The sequence below is a fragment of the Nannobrachium achirus genome, assembly GCF_963921795.1.
Source record: "Nannobrachium achirus genome assembly, chromosome: 11".
Taxonomy (NCBI): Eukaryota; Metazoa; Chordata; class Actinopteri; order Myctophiformes; family Myctophidae; genus Nannobrachium; species Nannobrachium achirus.
This window is the reverse complement of record NC_137820.1, coordinates 56,366,872-56,386,238: the sequence shown is the minus strand read 5'-3', so window position 1 is coordinate 56,386,238 and position 19,367 is coordinate 56,366,872. Positions and strand designations below refer to the sequence as shown.

General features: G+C 43.5%; 1 protein-coding gene across 1 annotated transcript in view; it reads right to left on the bottom strand.

Moving 5' to 3' along the window:
* fbln1 (fibulin 1) overlaps positions 1–19,367 on the bottom strand; it is a gene marked incomplete at both ends in the record, with an annotated part of 101,836 nt that overhangs the window by 37,434 nt on the left and 45,035 nt on the right. The window contains 2 exons of the mRNA XM_080737214.1: positions 1,689–1,829; positions 5,003–5,148. Of these exons, the coding sequence (XP_080593340.1) occupies positions 1,689–1,829; positions 5,003–5,148 (287 nt within the window). The remainder of the gene's footprint in view (positions 1–1,688; positions 1,830–5,002; positions 5,149–19,367) is intronic.

Below are 19,367 nucleotides of genomic sequence, written 5' to 3'. Positions count from 1 at the left end.
CCAGCTCAGACGGAGAATTTGTGTGATGAGAAAATAGGTCTGAAAACCAATGCTGGGTGAAGGGCTCAGATTTTTTTTTTTTACTTACCAATTGCAGCAATACCATCATGCAGAAATACTCGGTTAGGCGGAAAAGTCCCGTGTTCAAAATGTCTAGGTCAGTGGCGAAATTAGACCTTATTCCCCATGGGTTTTCGGATCAAGGGGGCCCTGATCAAAGGGGCCCAGGTCTGTTGTCTTTGCGCGATTTAAGCGCAAACTACAATGAATACCCCTAATATATTGGAAATGACTAAATACATATAATATCCTAGTATGAATTTATGTAGATATGGGCGCATTGGGCGTATATTTTTGTTTAGGCCTATTAAAAACAAATGTTATTTTCACCACTAGGGGGGGCCCTTGGGTTTTTAAAACCCAAAAACCCTATCAAATTACGCTTGTGGTCTAGGTTTATTTTCTCCAAATCTTTCGAAAAACATGTCAGATCTACAAGCTTATGCTAGGTGTTTGCTGCTTGTGCCATTCTTAAATTGGCAACATATATAACATACGGCTTCATTGATTACAAATGGACATACTCAGCTAACTCAAGTAAAGTAAAAGCATGTCAAAAATGTATAGTACTTGAATAAATGCACTTGGTTACTATACTGTATGCACCACTGATGAAAACCAGCTTTAACACCCAAGGAGCCAAACTCGTTCAGTAACGAGTTAAGGCCACCAGGTGTCACCACGCCAAACTCGTCCCTGAACGAGACAACAAAGGGTTAACTGTACGTGCAGCTGCCTGCCCTCTGAATGACCCGAGTCCATACGTCACCCCGTAGCAGAGAGAGAGAGAGGGAGAGAGAGAAAATGACGGAGGCTGGTTACATTGATTTCCATTCTACTCTGAAACATAAAAAGGGCTTTATCTCTGAATGAGGTGAAAAGAACGCCAGGGAAGCAGAGATCTGATTGCTTTCACGGCGACACTTTACCGCGATGGTCGGCCGCGGTTTGGATTTTAGTTTCGCGAGCGTTTGTAAACAAAGGGATTATCTTCCTCAATCGTCAGTGGACACCCACGTGCACACGCACGAAGCTTCCGAGGCTCTTCAAAATAAAGCGTGAGTGAACGGCGGCAGCAGCAACAGCTAGAAATGTTATAAACCTGAGCAGCCCATGTGTTAAAGGCTGGTACAAACTGCAAGATATCTGCTCCGATTATGCTGTCGCCGACCATTTTTGGTGCTCGCCTACAAAACCCCTGATCTGACGCAAGTTTGGGCTTTGCTGGCCGAGGTTTTGCTCGCCGAGGTTTTGCTCGCTGTGTGTGAAAGCCTCAGCGACGACTGCGAGAAGATCATTGTGCCATTCCAGCGCTCGGCGAGAGCTTCCAGAGCATTTCTGATTATCTGGTAGGTTAGATATTAGGCTCTATCGCAGACTGGACTGCGATAAACGCTGCGAGAAGCAAGAAGCGAGTAGCGAGCATCAGTTTCAACCAGTGAGAGAAAAGCACATGGACACAAGAACAGGTAGGATCTAATGGTTGGCCTCTGGCAGAGACGTAATCCTCAGTGTATCGTTCCAACTTTCTGGTTTTAACAGAGTTTCACACAAACTCCCGGCATCGCACTGGGCGCACACACTTTAGGGCAGAGCTTATGAGAATAAAAAAGTCTGTTTATACTCACCGACATAAGTCCCGCCCTCGACCCTCTTGATGATGTCAAAGGCCTCCTGCGCGTTGCCTTCCAGGATGTCGAACCTGACGTCGTAGCTGCCGAAATTATAGGAGTTGTACGCCGGCACCGTGGTTCTCAGGAAGACGATCTCTGTTTGGAAGATAACAATTACAGATGCACGCACACGCACACGCACACACACACACACACACACACACACACACACACACACACGCACACACACACACACGCGCACACACACACACACACACACAAACCTTTTAGGGCCTTCTTAAATAATCCCTTCCATAATCACACTTGCATAGCGAGAACTGCCGAGAGAGACCGTTCCCAGTTCTTTAACTCTATTTTTTTTTTGTCCAAAGTGGAAGACAATAAAACAGGAGATGGAGGAATGTCTGTGTTTATTGTACATCAAGAGCGGGTCGTGGAGAGGTTGAGGCTTTTCGGTGCTTGTTGTTCAGCTTAAAACCTATTTAGGCCTAGAATTATTGAATGCTTTAACCAGTTTGAAAAAGTCGTGAAAATGTGTGCGAATCTTTATATGTATTTTCAAAGCAACGTTTGTAACTCAAATTTTGCTTCTGGGGGGTCGCTGGAACTAAATATTTTGAGATGCGGGTCCGTGGCCAAATAAATATCATTTTGGGGGTCCTTCACATGAAAAGGTTTGAGAACCACTGACATAGTATAAGAACAGACTAACTGAGCTCCAGTAAAAGTGAAAAGGACCTTTTCTTTGACGATGGCCGGCCAGATTGCTGACATAGAAACATACAGTAGGTTTTTCAAAAAAATCTTAGAAGGATTCAAAAGACACTTATAGAATCGGGTCAAAATTCTAATTTTCACGATTTTTCAAAAATAGCAGATCTACAAGCTCGCAGCGTGAGCTTGTATATCTGCTATTTTTCAATAGTTAAAGCATAAAATAATGACGTACCCGTTCTAAATGGGTTAAGAGAGACAGAAGGGCCCTTGAATCTCTTTTACACCACCGGTCGCGGAGCTTATGAGAAACGACACGGAGCTCAGCTCCCCATGACGTTGAGGATGAATGCGTCTGAGCCCTCATCTCGGGCCACATGCAGGCCAATAGATGCTTGTCAGTTTGTCACAGAGGGTTTTGTCTGCATGTGATTACAGGGACGCGGTTAACTTCCAACATCCAACCCAGCGTGGCAGAACATTCTCTGGTGTGGCCTCGCCTCGTCCTCGGCCAAGGATAGACAGAGTGCGGAACAAACATCATGGAATAGCTAATTTTTGGGGGTGGGCGGGGAGGGTCAGAGGTAGTCGAACGGATTCAGACAATTGGCGGAGGGGAAAATGCTATTTGATGGGACCTCAGGGATGATAGAATACTACGGCTATTGAGGGGGGGGGGAAGCTAAAACACAATGCCTGACTTGTCACATTGTCGCCGAGAAGCCACAAGTCATCGTGGTTGTCTTCCAATTTGTTGCTTCTCAAGTATTTGGACATCATATGCAGTCTATATCATCGGGTGGAAACCTCATTTTGTCCAAAACAACTGTTGTTTTCAGGATTCAAATTCAAATGACGGTTTGGAGCTTGCATATCTGCTACTTTTGATGACTTTGAGTGACGCTGTAGTGTGATCAAGTGGGGCGTTAATTCACAAAAACACACAAAAAGTGTTTGATATGGAGATACATGTTTTTTTTCCAGGCAGCAACGATATAAAACATGTGACTGTGAGCAATAAGAAATGTGAAGGCTGGGGCACACAGGGGCGGCAGGCTCCATTGTCAGCCATGCGCAAAGAGGTACGGCCATGTTTCTGTTTTCATCACAAAGAAGAACTTCAACTAGCATTGTGTTACATGTTGCTGCCAGCTGCCATCAACCAGCTACAGTTATATCGTTGCTGTCGGGCAGAAACCTCTTATGTGTCTTATAATCAATTGCATTTTTATAGCGCTTTTCTAAGCGCTCAAAGCGCTTTACAATGGTTCATTCATTCATACATTGGGAGGGGAAACGGCGAACAGTCGACGTCAGCGTCCTCACTTCCCACATTCACACACCGATGGTGGCAAGCTGACACCGACCGACTCATTGGAGGCAATGTGGGGTTCAGTGTCTTTCCCCAAGGACACTTCGACATGTGGACAGGAGGAGCCAGGATTCAAACCGCCGACTCACAGATCATTGGACAACCTGCTTTACCTCCTGAGCCACAGACGCCCCGCTGTTAACAAAAGCATCACAAGTATAGCAGATCCACAAGCTTTTGAGCATGTAGATCTGCTACTGCTATTTTTTTGTTGGGACATGTGAGGTTTCTATACCCGACAGAGACGATATCATCGCCGTTGGGCAGAAACCTCATTTCAACCCCCAGGTGGTCATACATCAAACATGAAGGGACGACAGCTATTTTAATTCGAAACCACTTCTTTTTAAATTGCTGATCTACATGTTCGCAAGTGAGATTGTATTGGCTATCTTGGAGCGGTGCTCCTGGAAGGAGCCAAGCTCCAACATCTGGCTTTGTACGTACGGTACGAAGCGTCCCGGACAAAGTCCTGAAGCATGGCCCACATCTGGCCTACATCTTGGCACAAAGTGCTTAAAGTTTGTTGTACGCCCAGGGTAACATTGTGTGTGTGTGAGCTCACCACAACTCGGCGACGGTGTTGTTAACGTCTACAATGTCTCATCCATGGAGCGCAGCTCACAGACTACTTTCACGTTGAGAACGAGGTGAGCGGGCTAGACGTGAGCGCCACAAACTTCTAGTTTATTATATATCTTCTCTTCCGGGGGTCCCTGGTGCTCACAAACACTTTCAGACGGGGGTTCCCTTTGAGAACTACTGTGCAGCAGGGACGTGCAGAGAATATTAGAGGTATAGGGGCAGGGGCTGACATTTCAAAAACATTTCTAAAAAGGCTCAAAACGCGTCACGCTGCGACACGTTGTGAGCTTGAAGGTCGGCTGTTTTCGGTGAGTGATACCACACTGAACTAGCTAAGCCTAATCAAGTCAATACTGGAGATGTGGCGTAACGGTATTGATTTCTACACAGAGAGGGCAATTATTTCAACATTAGATGCTGCATTCAAGTTCGGGAGAGTTTGAAGAAGGCAATTCTCTTGAATGCTGCCTTCAGGTATGGCATGGAAAGGAGACATTTGCATTTCTTTCACCCTAGTAAAAACCGCATTCATGGTCTGGAGAGGGCACTTTTTACAGACGGGTAAAGGGGCAGGGGCTCAAGACCCCTTTGATGTCTATGTGTGCAGGTGCCTTGTGTACAGGTGTTCGTAACGTACCCTCAGGCCGGGTGAACTCCCTGAAGGTGGGCATGGAGATGACCGTGTGGGACACAGAGTGGACGGGCTCCAGGATGCAGGCCACGTCGTTGGGCCTGCACGACTTGATGCAGCGGATGTTGTCAGAACGCTCCACTCTGCCTGGCCTGGTGGGCACACGCACACACACACACACACACACACACACACACACACACACACACACACACACGCACGCACACACACACACACACACACACACACACACACGTTACCGTGGTAACCAACAGCCCCCGCGGGCTGGAGTGAAGGGGGAAAAAAAACTAAATTTCCCATGAATGATGCCTCGCGAAAGCCACTTCCTCCGACTTCCGTTTTGGCCATTGAATTGTATTCATCCTGGCTGCAAGCAAGGAAGTTCAGATAAGGATGCAGACGCGAGTTAAGACGTTCAGGAGTGGCTGAAATCCTTGCCGGACACATGGAGGGTGGATAAAGTCAGACCTAGGCATGAAGACAATCTTAAAACTTGTACTGAGAAAAGCCTGCATTTGCACAATGCACAGCTATTAATTAATTGCTCAAAATAAACTGTAAAATAATAATAATAATAAACTTACTTTGTACTGTGCTTAAAAAAGGGAAAACTGTAACTTTAAAGAGAAAACAAAAACGTACTGAGAAAGCTATTAATTTGTCACTACTGTACTCAAAATAAAAACTAAAACTAAAACTAAAAATCGAACCTCTGTTCGAAGTGGAGCTGTGTGTGTGTGTGTGTGTGTGTGTGTGTGTGTGTGTGTGTGTGTGTGTGTGCGTGTGTGTGTATGTGTGTGTGTGTGTGTGTGTGTGTGTGTGTGTGTGTGTGTGTGTGTGTGTGTGTGTGTGTGTGTGCAACAGCGCCCCTCCCTTAACATGTGTGGTCAGAAAAGGTTACTGCAGGCTACATACAGACACGGAGACAGACAGACAGACAGACAGACCCAGGCTACATACAGACACGGAGACAGACAGACAGACAGACAGACAGACCCACACACACCGCCACGTATAGGGAGCTTGTGTTCCACACAGCTCCAAAAATTATCAGTTAAATTGTTATAGTTTGGATATGGCATGGTTGGTATTATGCTGCGTGTATAGGTGTATTATTGTAATGGATAGGTAGGCTTTGCATTTAAGAGAGCAGCACTAACGTTTGTAAGCACTTTCATACTTAAGATTATTAACTCAAGCCTGGTGGGTTTAGGAAACATGCGTTTTTTGGCACCACGGCTATGCGCCATGACACTCTCGGTGGCAAAACTAGCACCGGAAGTTCGGTGAATAACATTGTCTATGAGAGGCGGCTGGGACGGCTCAACAAAAAAAATATTCTGAACGATAAAGACCTTTATAAAATACTCAGCTCAGGAAGAAACATGTCACACATTGTTTTCTGCTGTGTTGCTTTTCGACGTGTACACTGTATAACACCATAGAGGCATTCTAAAGAGCACAAATTAAGTTTCTGAACTAGCTAGTATCGCGAGACTCTCCAACATTCCCTGTCTGGAATCCAAATCTCGCCATATCTCCGAGACAGAAACTATACTTGCCGCAGTTTAGCTGCCTCAATAACATTATTTACTGTGCACATCGAAAAGCATGCGATTGTAAAAATACCTGTGATGTGTCTTTTATATTCCTGGAGCGATTATATACCAAAGGTCGCAATCGTTCAGAATTATTGTTTTGTTCATGAGCTGTCCCAGCCGGCTCTCATACACTCCAATGTTATTAATCGAACTTCCGGTGCAAGTTTTGCCACCGAAAGTGTCATGGCACATAGCCGTGGTCACTGAAGTGTCTTCTCCTCGTAGTCTTCTTGGCTGCGAGCGGAAGCCGCAGCCAGGATGTAAGTAAATACAATAGGAAAAAGCCTTGGCAGTAATCTGCATTAGTTATGGCGAAACTATATGGCAGCATAAGTGTTAAGTAGGAATGGGTACCATTAGGATTTTATTGATTGAAGGTTTTGGGGGGGAATGTAAGCAATTTACCCCGAGTGAGAGGACATTATGCTCTCATAATGTCCTGAGTGCGGGTGTTATCGGACGAGGCGCAGCCGAGTCCGATAACACCCGCACTCAGGACATTATGAGAGCATAATGTCCGACCCCGAGTGGTAAATAGCTTTTCTACCACTTTTTCCCGTATACATGAAAGAAAACACATAGTTGTAACTTGCAAGGATCTTAAGTTACAATCATTATTGCCTATAAAACTTCCGCGACGACAGCAAATAGTTCCACAAACAACATCTTCTACTCACCACCAGATGACGCCAACTCCATGCAGAGAAAGATGTCTAGCATACAGCTAAGCTAACGTCAGTTAGAAGGACCGTTCCGGCCGTAAATAGAGGCTGTTCGCTTCCAGAAAGGCATAGGTTCAGAGAAAAGGGGCTTTAAAGTTGGCGGATTGCATTGGATCCAAATAAATCGGCGACGATAGTACGCACGTTAGTAAACATAGGACCGCTGCGACCTTCATTTGTTGGTTGGGGGAAAGTCCCCTGATGTACACTGAGGCGCATTGATCTCGGACACACAACTTTGCGGCAGTGGTCCTCTCATAACCTCCGGAATTTAGCCAATCAGAATCCAGTATTTGAACACGTGACTCGAAAAAGTGGTAGAACGTTTAGTTATCCCTGGGCCCTGGATGGAGATGGTCTGGATCTGGCCCTCGGTGTGTTATAGAAGGACTTTTTTTTGCCATATATGTCAAAAGTGTCATGAATCATTTTATTATGTTTTTTATTATCAATAATCTATAAATTCAAGTTACTGTTCCAAAGCACTGTGTGTGTGTGTGTGTGTGTGTGTGTGTGTGTGTGTGTGTGTGTGTGTGTGTGTGCGTGCGTGCACGTGCGTGCATGCTTGTCTGTGTGTGTGTGTGTGTGTGTGTGTGTGTGTGTGTGTGTGTGTGTGTGTGTGTATGTGTGTGTGTGTGTGTGTGCGTGCGTGTGTGTGGGTGGGCGGGGGGGGGGGTTTGAGAAGAGTTACTATGCTCTCAGGAGAATGATGCACAACCTGCACAGGAAAATATTGTGATTTGCGGATCATCCCCGGCCCTCGCATCAGATAATCTCTTCAGGACGATTTACGGCCACAGGGAGGGCTCTAAAAGACTCCTAAATTGTGAGCAACATGACCAGACAACTCCCCGTCCCGTCCTCTCCTGTCCTCTCCCCCCTGGGCAGCTCAGCTCTCATCCTAATATTTAAGGCCTTGTTTTCCTTCTCCACTGGGTCCTGAGGACGGGGTTCCCCAACAAGATTAGTTGATATATTTAATCCTAGTTTATGCTTAGGTCAGAAAATAGCTTATCCACAGCATCTAAAACGTGATCAGGGGCGTCAATTGGGTATGGCAGGGGTATGCAGCTGCCATACCCTGGGTCCAGAGGGGAAAATAATAGTTACTTTTAAATACAAATCCATGAATGTCTCTTTGTCTATCTGTTCTGGTTATTATGTTGTTAAATTACAGTAAAATAACTACAAATGCAAAATTTTACAAAATGGTCACTTTAACAAGGTAATTATATTCTCCTCATCTTGACAGAATGGACAGAATGGTATATTCAGTGGTGCTTTGGGATTTTTTTTTCCGGGCGGACGGTCATTTATTGACGTCACGTGCACGCGTGTGCACGTGCCTCTAGAGGCTATTTAGATAGAAAGGATGTCAGCAGATCTAATGGTGGGAAAACAATAGTTTTCTAGTCTTAATGACATTTGCATTGTTAGGCTACTTAAGATTTTATGTTCTACTTTCTTTTAATTCATTTAGAAAATGAAAATACTGCAGTAGGATAGAGAAACAACGTTTGCCTTGAACGAATCTCAAACACTAAATACCACAGTAATATGGAGCCATGTATGAGGACACTCACACATCGACACACATCACAGCTGGAAACCTATAGGTGTTAAAGTAGGCTATATATCCATATGAATAGAGGCTTGAGGACGCTCACACATTCACCACTAGAAACCTGTTATGCAATAGTAGCCACTGATTAAAGTATTGCTTGTAGTTATCGCGGATTCGCGGGGTGGGGGTTGTCGCGGCTCTCGCGGGGGGTATGCACGCGTTTACACGCTCGTGCACCGTTCGGTGCCGTCCGTGCGCGTGCATGTGGGGAAATATTTCCGGCCACACGGCGTCCGGTCCCGTCCGGCCCCCAAAGCACTACTGGGTATATTCCCAGGTTCCGCAGGTCAGCTGCACAGGTGCAATGCATTATTTTTAATTGTGGCATGTTTACTAACATGCCAAGTTTAGCTGCACTTGAACAACCATTCCAGGCTGCCATATCCAGCCCAAGAAACCGTAGAAATGGGGGGAAAATAGTGACAGTCATGTTGCCATACCTTAGCTTTTTCTGAACTGACGCCACTGAACGTGATCGTAAAAAGGCGAACATTACGCCAGAGAACATTATGCCTGAAATGTCCACTCTACGAGCTCAACAACGCGTCCTAACATCACATGTTGTGAGCTTGTAGATGGCATTTTTAGCACAGAAATTTGGTGTAGATAGGAGAATAAAGTATAAAGTACATACCGCTGTATATGGTATTTAGGGTATATAGCAGGGGTCTTCAACTTTTTAAGGCCAAGGACCCCTTAGTTGAGAGAGAGATGAAGCAGGGACCCCACAACCTTCATAGATTCCATTTAGTTTCATCATTTGACAGCACAATCATCAGTGTATTTTGGATTCATGTCAATTTGTGTTTTCAGATATTTAACCACTTGAGCCGTCATTATCTAATAAACTTCACATTTCACTCTGTACTCAGTCTGCTCTTTTTCCCCTCTACACCAAACCTCTTTGCCGAAGATAGCCGATCTACAAGCTCACAACGCCTCGCAGCGCGAGGCGTTGTGAGCTTGTAGATCGGCTATTTTTGGCTACAGTTCTCAGAATATGGACACTAAGGTTCAAGTTGTTAATATAAAAAGAATTGGAAGATTTGGAAGCTCCCCTGTAGTAACTCTGAGGACCCCCAGGTGTCCTGGACCCCCTGTTGAAGACCCCTGATATATAGTATTTAAGAGTGATTTCTTGGCCATTTACAACCTCGTACATCAGGAGCGCATCTCTTGAATCAGCAAAAGGAAACTGTTGATGGATGAGGGGCCGACCGTTTGAGTCTCAGCATAACGGACGGCCCAGACTCACGTCACGTAAAGACGCTGCGTTCAGTCTGGATTCAGACCCGGCCCTCTGCTCTCCAGGGGGAGACGGCCGCGCGTACGGAGGGTTATATCGGGTTATAAAAACATCTTTAAGTCCACTTAATGTGCATGGCGGACATATAGCCACACCATGAGTCATGAGACCTACATGTCTGGCTCTCCTCAATCCTCAGGGCACTTCTGGAAAGTAACAGAGTATATAGAGTATCATGTACTCAAGTAAGTCCTGTAGGCTACTGAAGTACACTTTTGAAAGGTACTTTTATTTTACTTGAGTGTTACTTTATAGTATTACTACACTACATCTCAGAGGCAACTTTAAATTAAACTTGAACTCCACTAGGATTATTTAAAAGGTTTGGTTACAAGTTACTTTGCAGATTTAGTTTATTATTATTACTATACTTAGGATATGTGCATGGCGACGCATTGTGTGCTTCTGTAGTTTTGCTATTTTCAAAACATTTGGACACATTTTTAAAACCTTTTAAAAATGTCCAGATGAGTGATTTTACTTTTGGTACATTTACTCAAGTAACCTATTTGATTTCAGGACTTTTGCTTGTAACAAGAGTATTTGAACATTACGGTACTGCTACTTTCTACTTAAGTAAAAAACATGAAAAAAGGGAGTACTCTTTCCACCAGAGCCCTCTCAGGGGACCCATAGGCATGGAAGCCATGGCTGCCCAGGGCCGGCTAGGGTTGCAGGGCTCCTTTCATAGGGAGAGAGAGGGGAGAAGCCCCTGACAGAGAGTCAAGCCACCGCTGGGTATAGGGGCTTGTAATTAGCAATTAGCGGGTGGGTCCAAGTTTTGCTTTGGCCCCGGCCAAAGCCACAAAATGTTCTTGTAGTTTATAATACCTCGGGCCTGCTGGAGCTGCAGGGAGAGGGAGGGAGAGGGAGATGGAGAGAGAGAGAGAGAGAGAGAGAGAGAGAGGGGTACTGCAAGATGGGGCAAACTCTCCGCAGGCCAGGCAGTGAATTTACGACAAGATAATGACACACACTGATATGAACAACCCCCTGCCTCCCCCTGCGCGACAAAACGCGGGGGGGAACAAGTGAAGTGCTAATTATAGCAGTGTTGATTTTGTCGGCTAAAACTATGAAGAAAAATGTTTGTCGACTGCGTTTTTTTCACTGACAAAAACTAAATAAAAACTAAATAAAAAGTAAGCTGTGATGACTAAAACTAAGACTAAATATATTGACAATTTCATCAACAAAATAAAAACTAGACTAAAACGTTAGGGAGGGACTAGTGGAGAAGAGAGTCATTTTATGTTTGGTTGCTGTCAGGTGTTGCGTGCTGAAAATAGCCGATCTACAAGCTCATGTGAGCTTGTAGATCTGCTATTTTCAGCACACAACCAAGTGTAAAATCATTCATTACGATGCCATCAAGGCCTACCAAAATACATTTCAGTTGACTAAATCAACTGTAGATTTAGTCGACTAAAATCTGACTAAAACTACAACTTTTAGGTGACTAAATTATGACTAAAACTAAAATACATTTTATTCAAAAGACTATGACTAAAACTAAATCAAAATTTGGTGTCAAAAACAACACTGAATTATAGGCAAGTCCGCAAGTGTGTGTTGTTCCTGTTTACACACGCCTGCGAACGCACGTATATGCGCACGCTCTCGCTCTCTCATCTCTCCACGTCTCACGTGGCCCGTAGAGACCCATGCAGCCCAGGAGGAGAGCGAAAAAAAACCCCAATACTTTTCAACCCCAGAAAGAAAAACAAGATTTCTTTCTTTCTTTCTTCCACTCTCTTTCTTTCTTTCTTTCTTTCTTTGGAATGGAAGTCTTCTTGGTCAAGCACATGGGGCCCTCTTTTTCATATATATATATATTTTGTAATTATTATTTATAGTCAGCACATTGATAATGCCCCAACACAAACAGCGCAGGGCATCATTCATTCTGTGCGCGGTGATGTTTGCTCCACCGCAAATTGTTCAGACCACCGGCCAGATCCCTGAGCTCCATAACTCAATGTCAAAGGGAGAGGGAGGGAGGGAGGGAGGAGGGGAGAAAGCCCTGGTGTGTGCTTCTTATTTTAAGGATATCCCCAACGGGGAACCAGGAGTGCATCCTCCTCGCGGGGCTGACAGCTCCGCTCAGGACAGACAGACAGACAGACAGACAGACAGACAGACATGCAGGAGGAAGCCTCCAGGACATCTGAATTTACAGTTTATATTCTTTAACCCATTCAGAACGGGTACACTATATTGTGTTATCATTATTTTATGCTTTAACTATTGAAAAATAGCAGATATACAAGCTCACAGCGCGGCACCGAGTGCCGCGCTGCGAGCTTGTAGATCTGCTATTTTTGAAAAGTCTTGAAATTTGAATTTTGACCCGATTCTATGTAAGTGTCTTTTGAATCCTTCTAAGACTTTTTGAAAAACCTATGTTTCTATGTCAGCAACCTGGCTCGCCGTTGTCAAAGAAAAGGTCCTTTTCACTTAAATGGAGCACAGTTATTCTGTTCTTGAGAGACTACTATGTCAGTGGTTCTCAAACCTTTTCATGTGAAGGACCCCCAAAATTATATGTATTTGGCCACGGACCCCCATCTCAAAATATCTAGTTCCAGGGACCCCCCAGAAGCAAAATTTGAGTTACAAACGTTCGCTTTGAAAATACATAATATTCAAAGATTTGCACACATTTTCACGACTTTTTCAAAAATAGCAGATCTACAAGCTCGCAGCGCGGCACTCGGTGCCACGCTGTGAGCTTGTATATCTGCTATTTTTCAATAGTTAAAGTACAAAATAATGATACACAATAATGTGTACCCGTTCTGAATGGGATAAAGGCCACAGCAGAGCCGGGGCCGGGGCCCGCAGCCGCACGCATGTCAGACCCATATTGGTTCCTATATTATTTATACAGTCGTCCCGCTGTTGTTGCAGGTTTCCCTCTTCTCCCGCTTTGCTCTGAACTGCCACTGCATCCCATCTCCTGTCACTTAACTCCTCGCCATTGGTTTTCTTTTTGGGTTCACCGTCTCTTGCCTTTCTTTGGGGGAAGGGGGAGGGGGCGGGTTTTATATCGTCCTGGCTGCGGTACGCTATAGTTAAGTGGAAACCTGTTGCATTTCACATTAAGCCCTGAAAATATGGAACAGGGGAAATAAACGGGAGCTACTGAATGAATAGTGACGGATCACGGATGCGTGCGTCAGAATCCAGATGGTATGGTATAGTTGCTGTCGGGCAGAAAACCTCCATCTCCAATCTCCATTTCACCTTTTTTTTTTTTTTGGGGGGGGGGGGGGGGGGGGGTTAGGGTTAAAGGGATAGTTCACCCCCAAAATGTCCTATCAGTTACACACCCCATGGAGACTTGAATCCATGGATATTTTTACTTGCGCCAGCAGAGTGCGCAAGTACTGCGTTTGGTGATTTTGTATGTGCCAATCTCCGCGCAGTCAATCAGGGACCAGTATTCTTGGTGACGTCATCATCAACCGCCAATGAGGGACCTGCATTCTTGATGACGTCACCATCAACAAGTGCGACGTGATAATAATAATAGGGCGCACTCTGCTGGCGCACAAGTAGGCCATACATGGCACGAGTGCACAAGAAGCAAGTTGGCACCTTGACAGAGAGCAGTCTAGTTTTGTCTTTGTCACATTCCTAAGCATGTGGCTTCCCTATGGCAGGGGTTTTCAAAGTGGGACCCTGGGGTGCCGTTACGGCAGTCCAGGGGTGCCTGCGAGATAACTTGATAATATTTAGAATTTATTTTGACACTTAACAATATATATTTGTATCATTTTAAACTTCAAGTACAAGTTATTTTTAGTCAGTTATTACCAAAATGGCTATTATCTCAACGTTTTCCTCACAACATAATCGCTAAAATATGCCATACATATAAGGTGCTGGGTAGTGAAAATAATGAATATAATGTAGGGGTGCCTCGGATGAAAAAAAAAAACTATTTATAGGGGTGCCCTGAGCCAAAATAGTTTGGGAACCCCTGCCCTATGGAGACACAAAGGAGACTCTTTGTGTCTCCTACTACCGGATACATGAGGGTCTTCATTATTATCAAACCATAAAACAAAAAAGAAATCTCCATGAATTCAAGTCTCCATGTAGCCTCGCGTAGCAGGCTTACTCATCTGCGAAGAGAAAAGCCTGGTCAACATATGAGGCAGAGATGGGTGGGGTTGAATTTTCCCGGAAGTTGTATTTTTTTCACTGGGCAATGTAAAAAGACCACACTGCATGACAGTAACGTCCGTTAAATGCAGCACTTCCGCTAGAAATCTTGGAAACAAGCGGAAGTTATATCTTGCCCAGGGTGGTTGCCTAAACAGGGGTGTCACACAAAATTCTGGGCCCTGGGTACAAGGATTCGCTGCGGGCCCCCCGTGAATGTTCTTCATAGGGGAGGGGGTTTAACCCATTTAGACTGGGAACGCATTATTATGCATTATTTTGTGCGTTAACTATTGAAAAATAGCAGATATACAAGCTCACAGTGCGGCACTTGCAAGCTTGTAGATCTGCTATTTTTGAAAATTTGTGAAAAGGGTTTTTTGAAAAACCCGATGTTTCTATGTCAGTGGTGCTCAAACTTTTTCATGTCAAGGACCACCAAAATGATATGTATTTGGCTCAGTTTCACTGACTGAAGCTCAGTCAGCAGTGGCGATCATCTGGCAGTCTGTGTGTGTGTGTGTGTGTGTGTGTGTGTGTGTGTGTGTGTGTGCGCGCTGCCAAATTGTGAGAGCCAATCAGCGACACGCCACAGAGCCATGTGAGTGAGCGAGCGTTACACCAAATGTGTTACTTGACAATTTTTTTTGTGACCTGCCTTCATGGATGGAATGGGAGGGAGGAACTGAAATCGATCAGTATAAGGAAATGTTGTTGTGTATTAGCGTGACACAAGGACGTGACTCATGGACTCACGGACGGACATGAGGTGGACGTTTTCATACCAACTGCGACCTGACGGTCAGAACAATATAACTTATATACAATGGGTATGGTAGAGTATGTTAATACAATATAACGTATACAATGGGTATGGTAGAGTATGTTAATACAATATAACTTATACAATAGAGTATGTTAATACAATATAACTTATACAACTGGGGTGGTTGTATTTGGTCTCCCTGCTCTTCTATTGAGACATTTAGATCGTGTCAAAGGTCATGTATCACCTATAGACACATGATCTGATATGAATCTTGACCTGATGGTCAAGATTCATTTATCCCCTGAGCAAGCAGGCAGGCTCTATTAGCTCAATGGTAAACATTTTTCAGCATGAGCAGGAAACCGGGTTCAAATCCGGGGTAGAAGATGAAAGTTACATATAGGGCTTTTATAAATATTGAAATAAACGTAAAGTATTAAGAAGAGCCTGTGACTAAATAATGACTACACAGGATACAAGTTTTGGAGAGGGGTTGGCCACAAACCTAACTCCATATTCTAACATTTTGTGTTTTTATTTTCTAAATTAACGGCCTACTTAACCCCTGAGATCTAGAATTATTTTATACTTGAAAAATACTATTGAAAAATAGCAGATATACAAGCTCACAGCGCGAGTGCCACACTGCGAGCTAGATCTGCTATTTTTGAAAAGTCGTGAAAATGTGTGCAAATCTTCGAGTATTTTTAAAGCGAACATTTGTAACTAAAATTTTGCTTCTGGGGGTCACTGGAACTAAATATTTTTAGATGGGGGTCCGTGGCCAGTTGTGGGGGTCCTTGACATGAAAAAGGTTTGAGCACCACTAAGGTTTTCAGAAACCTGTTAGGATTTAGGACATTTATAGAATCGGGTCAATATATTGAAATTGTCATGATTTCTCAAAAATAGCAGATCTACAAGCTCGCTGCTGAGCTTGTATAGCTGCTTTAAAAGTTAAAGCATAAAATGATGGTTAACGTGATTAAAATCGAAAGCAGCAGATCTACAAGCTCAAAACGCGGCGCAAAGACATGCGCTTTGAGCTTGCCGATCTGTTACTTTTGCTGTTTTTGAATTTGAATTCTGAAAAGTAACTGTTTTTGGACACATGAGGTTTTCACTAGTTTAGTTTTTTTGAGCGGTGGTCACAACGCTCCTATACGTGGCCGTGTGTGTGGGTCTGTCTGTCTTTCTGTTTGTCTGTTTGTCTGTCTGTCTGTCTGTCTGTCTGTCTCCGGGTATGTAGCCTGCAGTAACCTTTTCTGACCACACATGTTAAGGGAGGGGCGCTGTTGTTCAGGATAGGCCAGGCATAGGCCAGGCACACTCACACACAAGGGGCACACACACACACACACACACACACAGGGGGCACACACACACACACACACACACACCACCGCTCAGTTCACACGAGTGTGATTTTTACAATACGAACGCTTTTGGACATACAAGGTTTCCACCCGACAACAACGATAAGAACAATTGTGCATTTGGAGCGTTATGTAGCTACAGTGGTGGAAAATGTTTTACTTAAGTAAATACTATCAATACTGCATTGTAGAAACAGTCTGTAAAAGTCCGGAATTCAAAACTTACTACAAAAGTACAAAACTATTGGTATCAAAATGTACTTAAAGTAAGTAAGTAGAAACTCATCATTATGCAGAATGTCCTGTTTCACAAGTTTTCAAAGTATAACATTTCTTTTGAAAAAAGCAGATTTACCAGCTCACAATGTGTCACATTGTGAGCTTGTAGATTGGCTATGCGAATGGCCAAAACATAAGTGGCTAATGTATGTTTTAGCAATAAAACTAGCAACTAAAGTTGTCAAATAAATGCAGTGGAGTAAAAGTACAATAATTGGATCTGAGAAGTAGTGGAGTAGAAGTAAAAAGTATTGGAAATTGGAAATACTCAAGTAAAGTACAAATACCTCAAAATTGTAGTACTTAAGTAAATGTACTAAAGTTACTTTACACCACTGTGTAGCTGTCTGCATTGCTGTAGCTGTTTATGTAGCCTATAGACGACTTTTTTCTTTTGTTTCTTTTTCTATTAAAGTCTATGGGATTGTAGTAATTCAAAACTATGCAGTAAAGTTTTCATGCTTTCAACTGTTATTTGGCCCCGACTTACAAATGGTCTCGGTGCCGGCAAAGATTTATCCCCCCCACCCCACCCCCACCCCCACCCCATTTCAGTGCACCAAGAACTCCATGTGAATTGAACATGTGTTATTTCTATTTCAGAGTTTTAATAGAAAACTGCCCTTCCGACATATAAACCATAGAATACTGTAAAACTATATCATGCAATGATCATCAAATTACAGTCAATTACAGGCAGAGTGGGAGACAAGACTTCCTGGTTGATTCTGCTGCCCTAGAGGGCCACCTAGAGGCCATCTACATACCCTACAGTACAGTAAATACATTCAGTTGGACCTATATATTTGCTGAACAACAGTGAACTATTAGAACATTTGTATTTTTTTTAAAACACACAGGTTATAAAATGCTACAGCTGTGAAAAAAAAATCATCTGGACTGTCTGTGTGTGTGTGTGTGCGTGCAACTGCTTGTGTGAGTGTGCGCACACAAACAATTGTTTTCTTGGTGTTTTTGTACATTCGTAATTAAGGATGTGCTTTCAACACAACCGGTATGTCACATTTAAACGTCGCTAGACGACTTTTGCATCAAAAAGTGTTATAACATAACGTGCACTGTGATGACATACATGTCAGACTGATGTGTGTGCAAGGCCATGGGGCTCACAGTGGCATGTCAACGCATTCAATCACACTCCCGAATCGTCACATTTCGACACTTGGGTCAGGCTGCTGTCGCTTTCACGTACTGTACCACGTTGACGACAGTGTGGTTTTTGACATCAAATTTTGATTTCGTTTTAGTCATAGTCTTTTGAATAAAATGTCATTGAATTTTTGTGATAATTTAGTCACCTGAAAAGTTTTTAGTTTTAGTCAAATTTTAGTCGACTAAATATCATACGATTTTAGGCGACTAAATCTACAGTTGATTTAGTGAACTGAAATGTATTTTGGCAGGCCTTGATGGCATCGTAATGACTGATTTTACACTTGGTTGTGTGCTGAAAATAGCAGATCTACAAGCTCACAACGCGTCGCATTGCGACACATTGTGAGCTTGTAGATCTGCTATTTTCAGCGCGCAACACCTGAGAGCAACCAAAAATAAAATGACTCTCTTCTCCACTAGTCCCTCCCTAACGTTTTTATTAGTAGTTAGTAGTAGTTAGTATTAGTAGTTTATATTTAGTCTTAGTTTTAGTCATCACAGCTTAGTTTTTATTTAGTTTTCTTCAGTGAAAAAAACGCAGTCGACAACATTTTTCGTCATAGTTTTAGTCGACGAAATCAACACTGGTATGCAAATCAGATGGCGGTGGCGGGCCAGCTAGCAGCGGGCTTCACACCACTTGCCGCGGGCTGTCGCTCCATCGCTGCCTCGCTTGATGGCACCTCGTTGATCTCCACTTCTGACACCACAACCTACGTGTTTTCAATGTTTTTAATCTTGTTTTGAATTAAATACTTAAACTTTCTGTTTTGAATGTTAGTATAGTTATAGCATAGTTTTTGTTGTTGTTGCTTGTTTTCAAAGGTTTTTAAATTTAGTTCTCAATGTTTTTAATTTAGTTTTCAATTACTTTTAAGGCAACATTGCCCACATTCTGTCGTCAGTCACGTGACGACAACAACGCTACAGGGTTACCCAGTGAAACATGACGGCACCCAAGGGGTCCTGACCAAGCGTCAGTGTGTGACGAGTTGGGAGTGACAGTGTGTTTGTTGAAAATGACAGATCCATGCAGTCAGTAGGTGTGCTCTGTCTACTCCAGTGGTTCTCAAAGTGGGGGTGTTGTCCCCAGCAAAAAAATAATAATAATTCTAAGTCCGTTTTTAAACCACTTTAACCCTATCTACATTGGCCGTTTGCAAATTGCAGATCTACAAGCTCACATTTCCCGAAGAGGGAACGTGCTGTTTGTGAGCTTGTACATCTGCTATTAAAAAGACAGAGAACAAAATTGATGGGTTGCATTTGTAGTCCTAAACGGCCATGTTGAGGTGTTTCTATTTGTCTGATTGGCATAGAACTAATG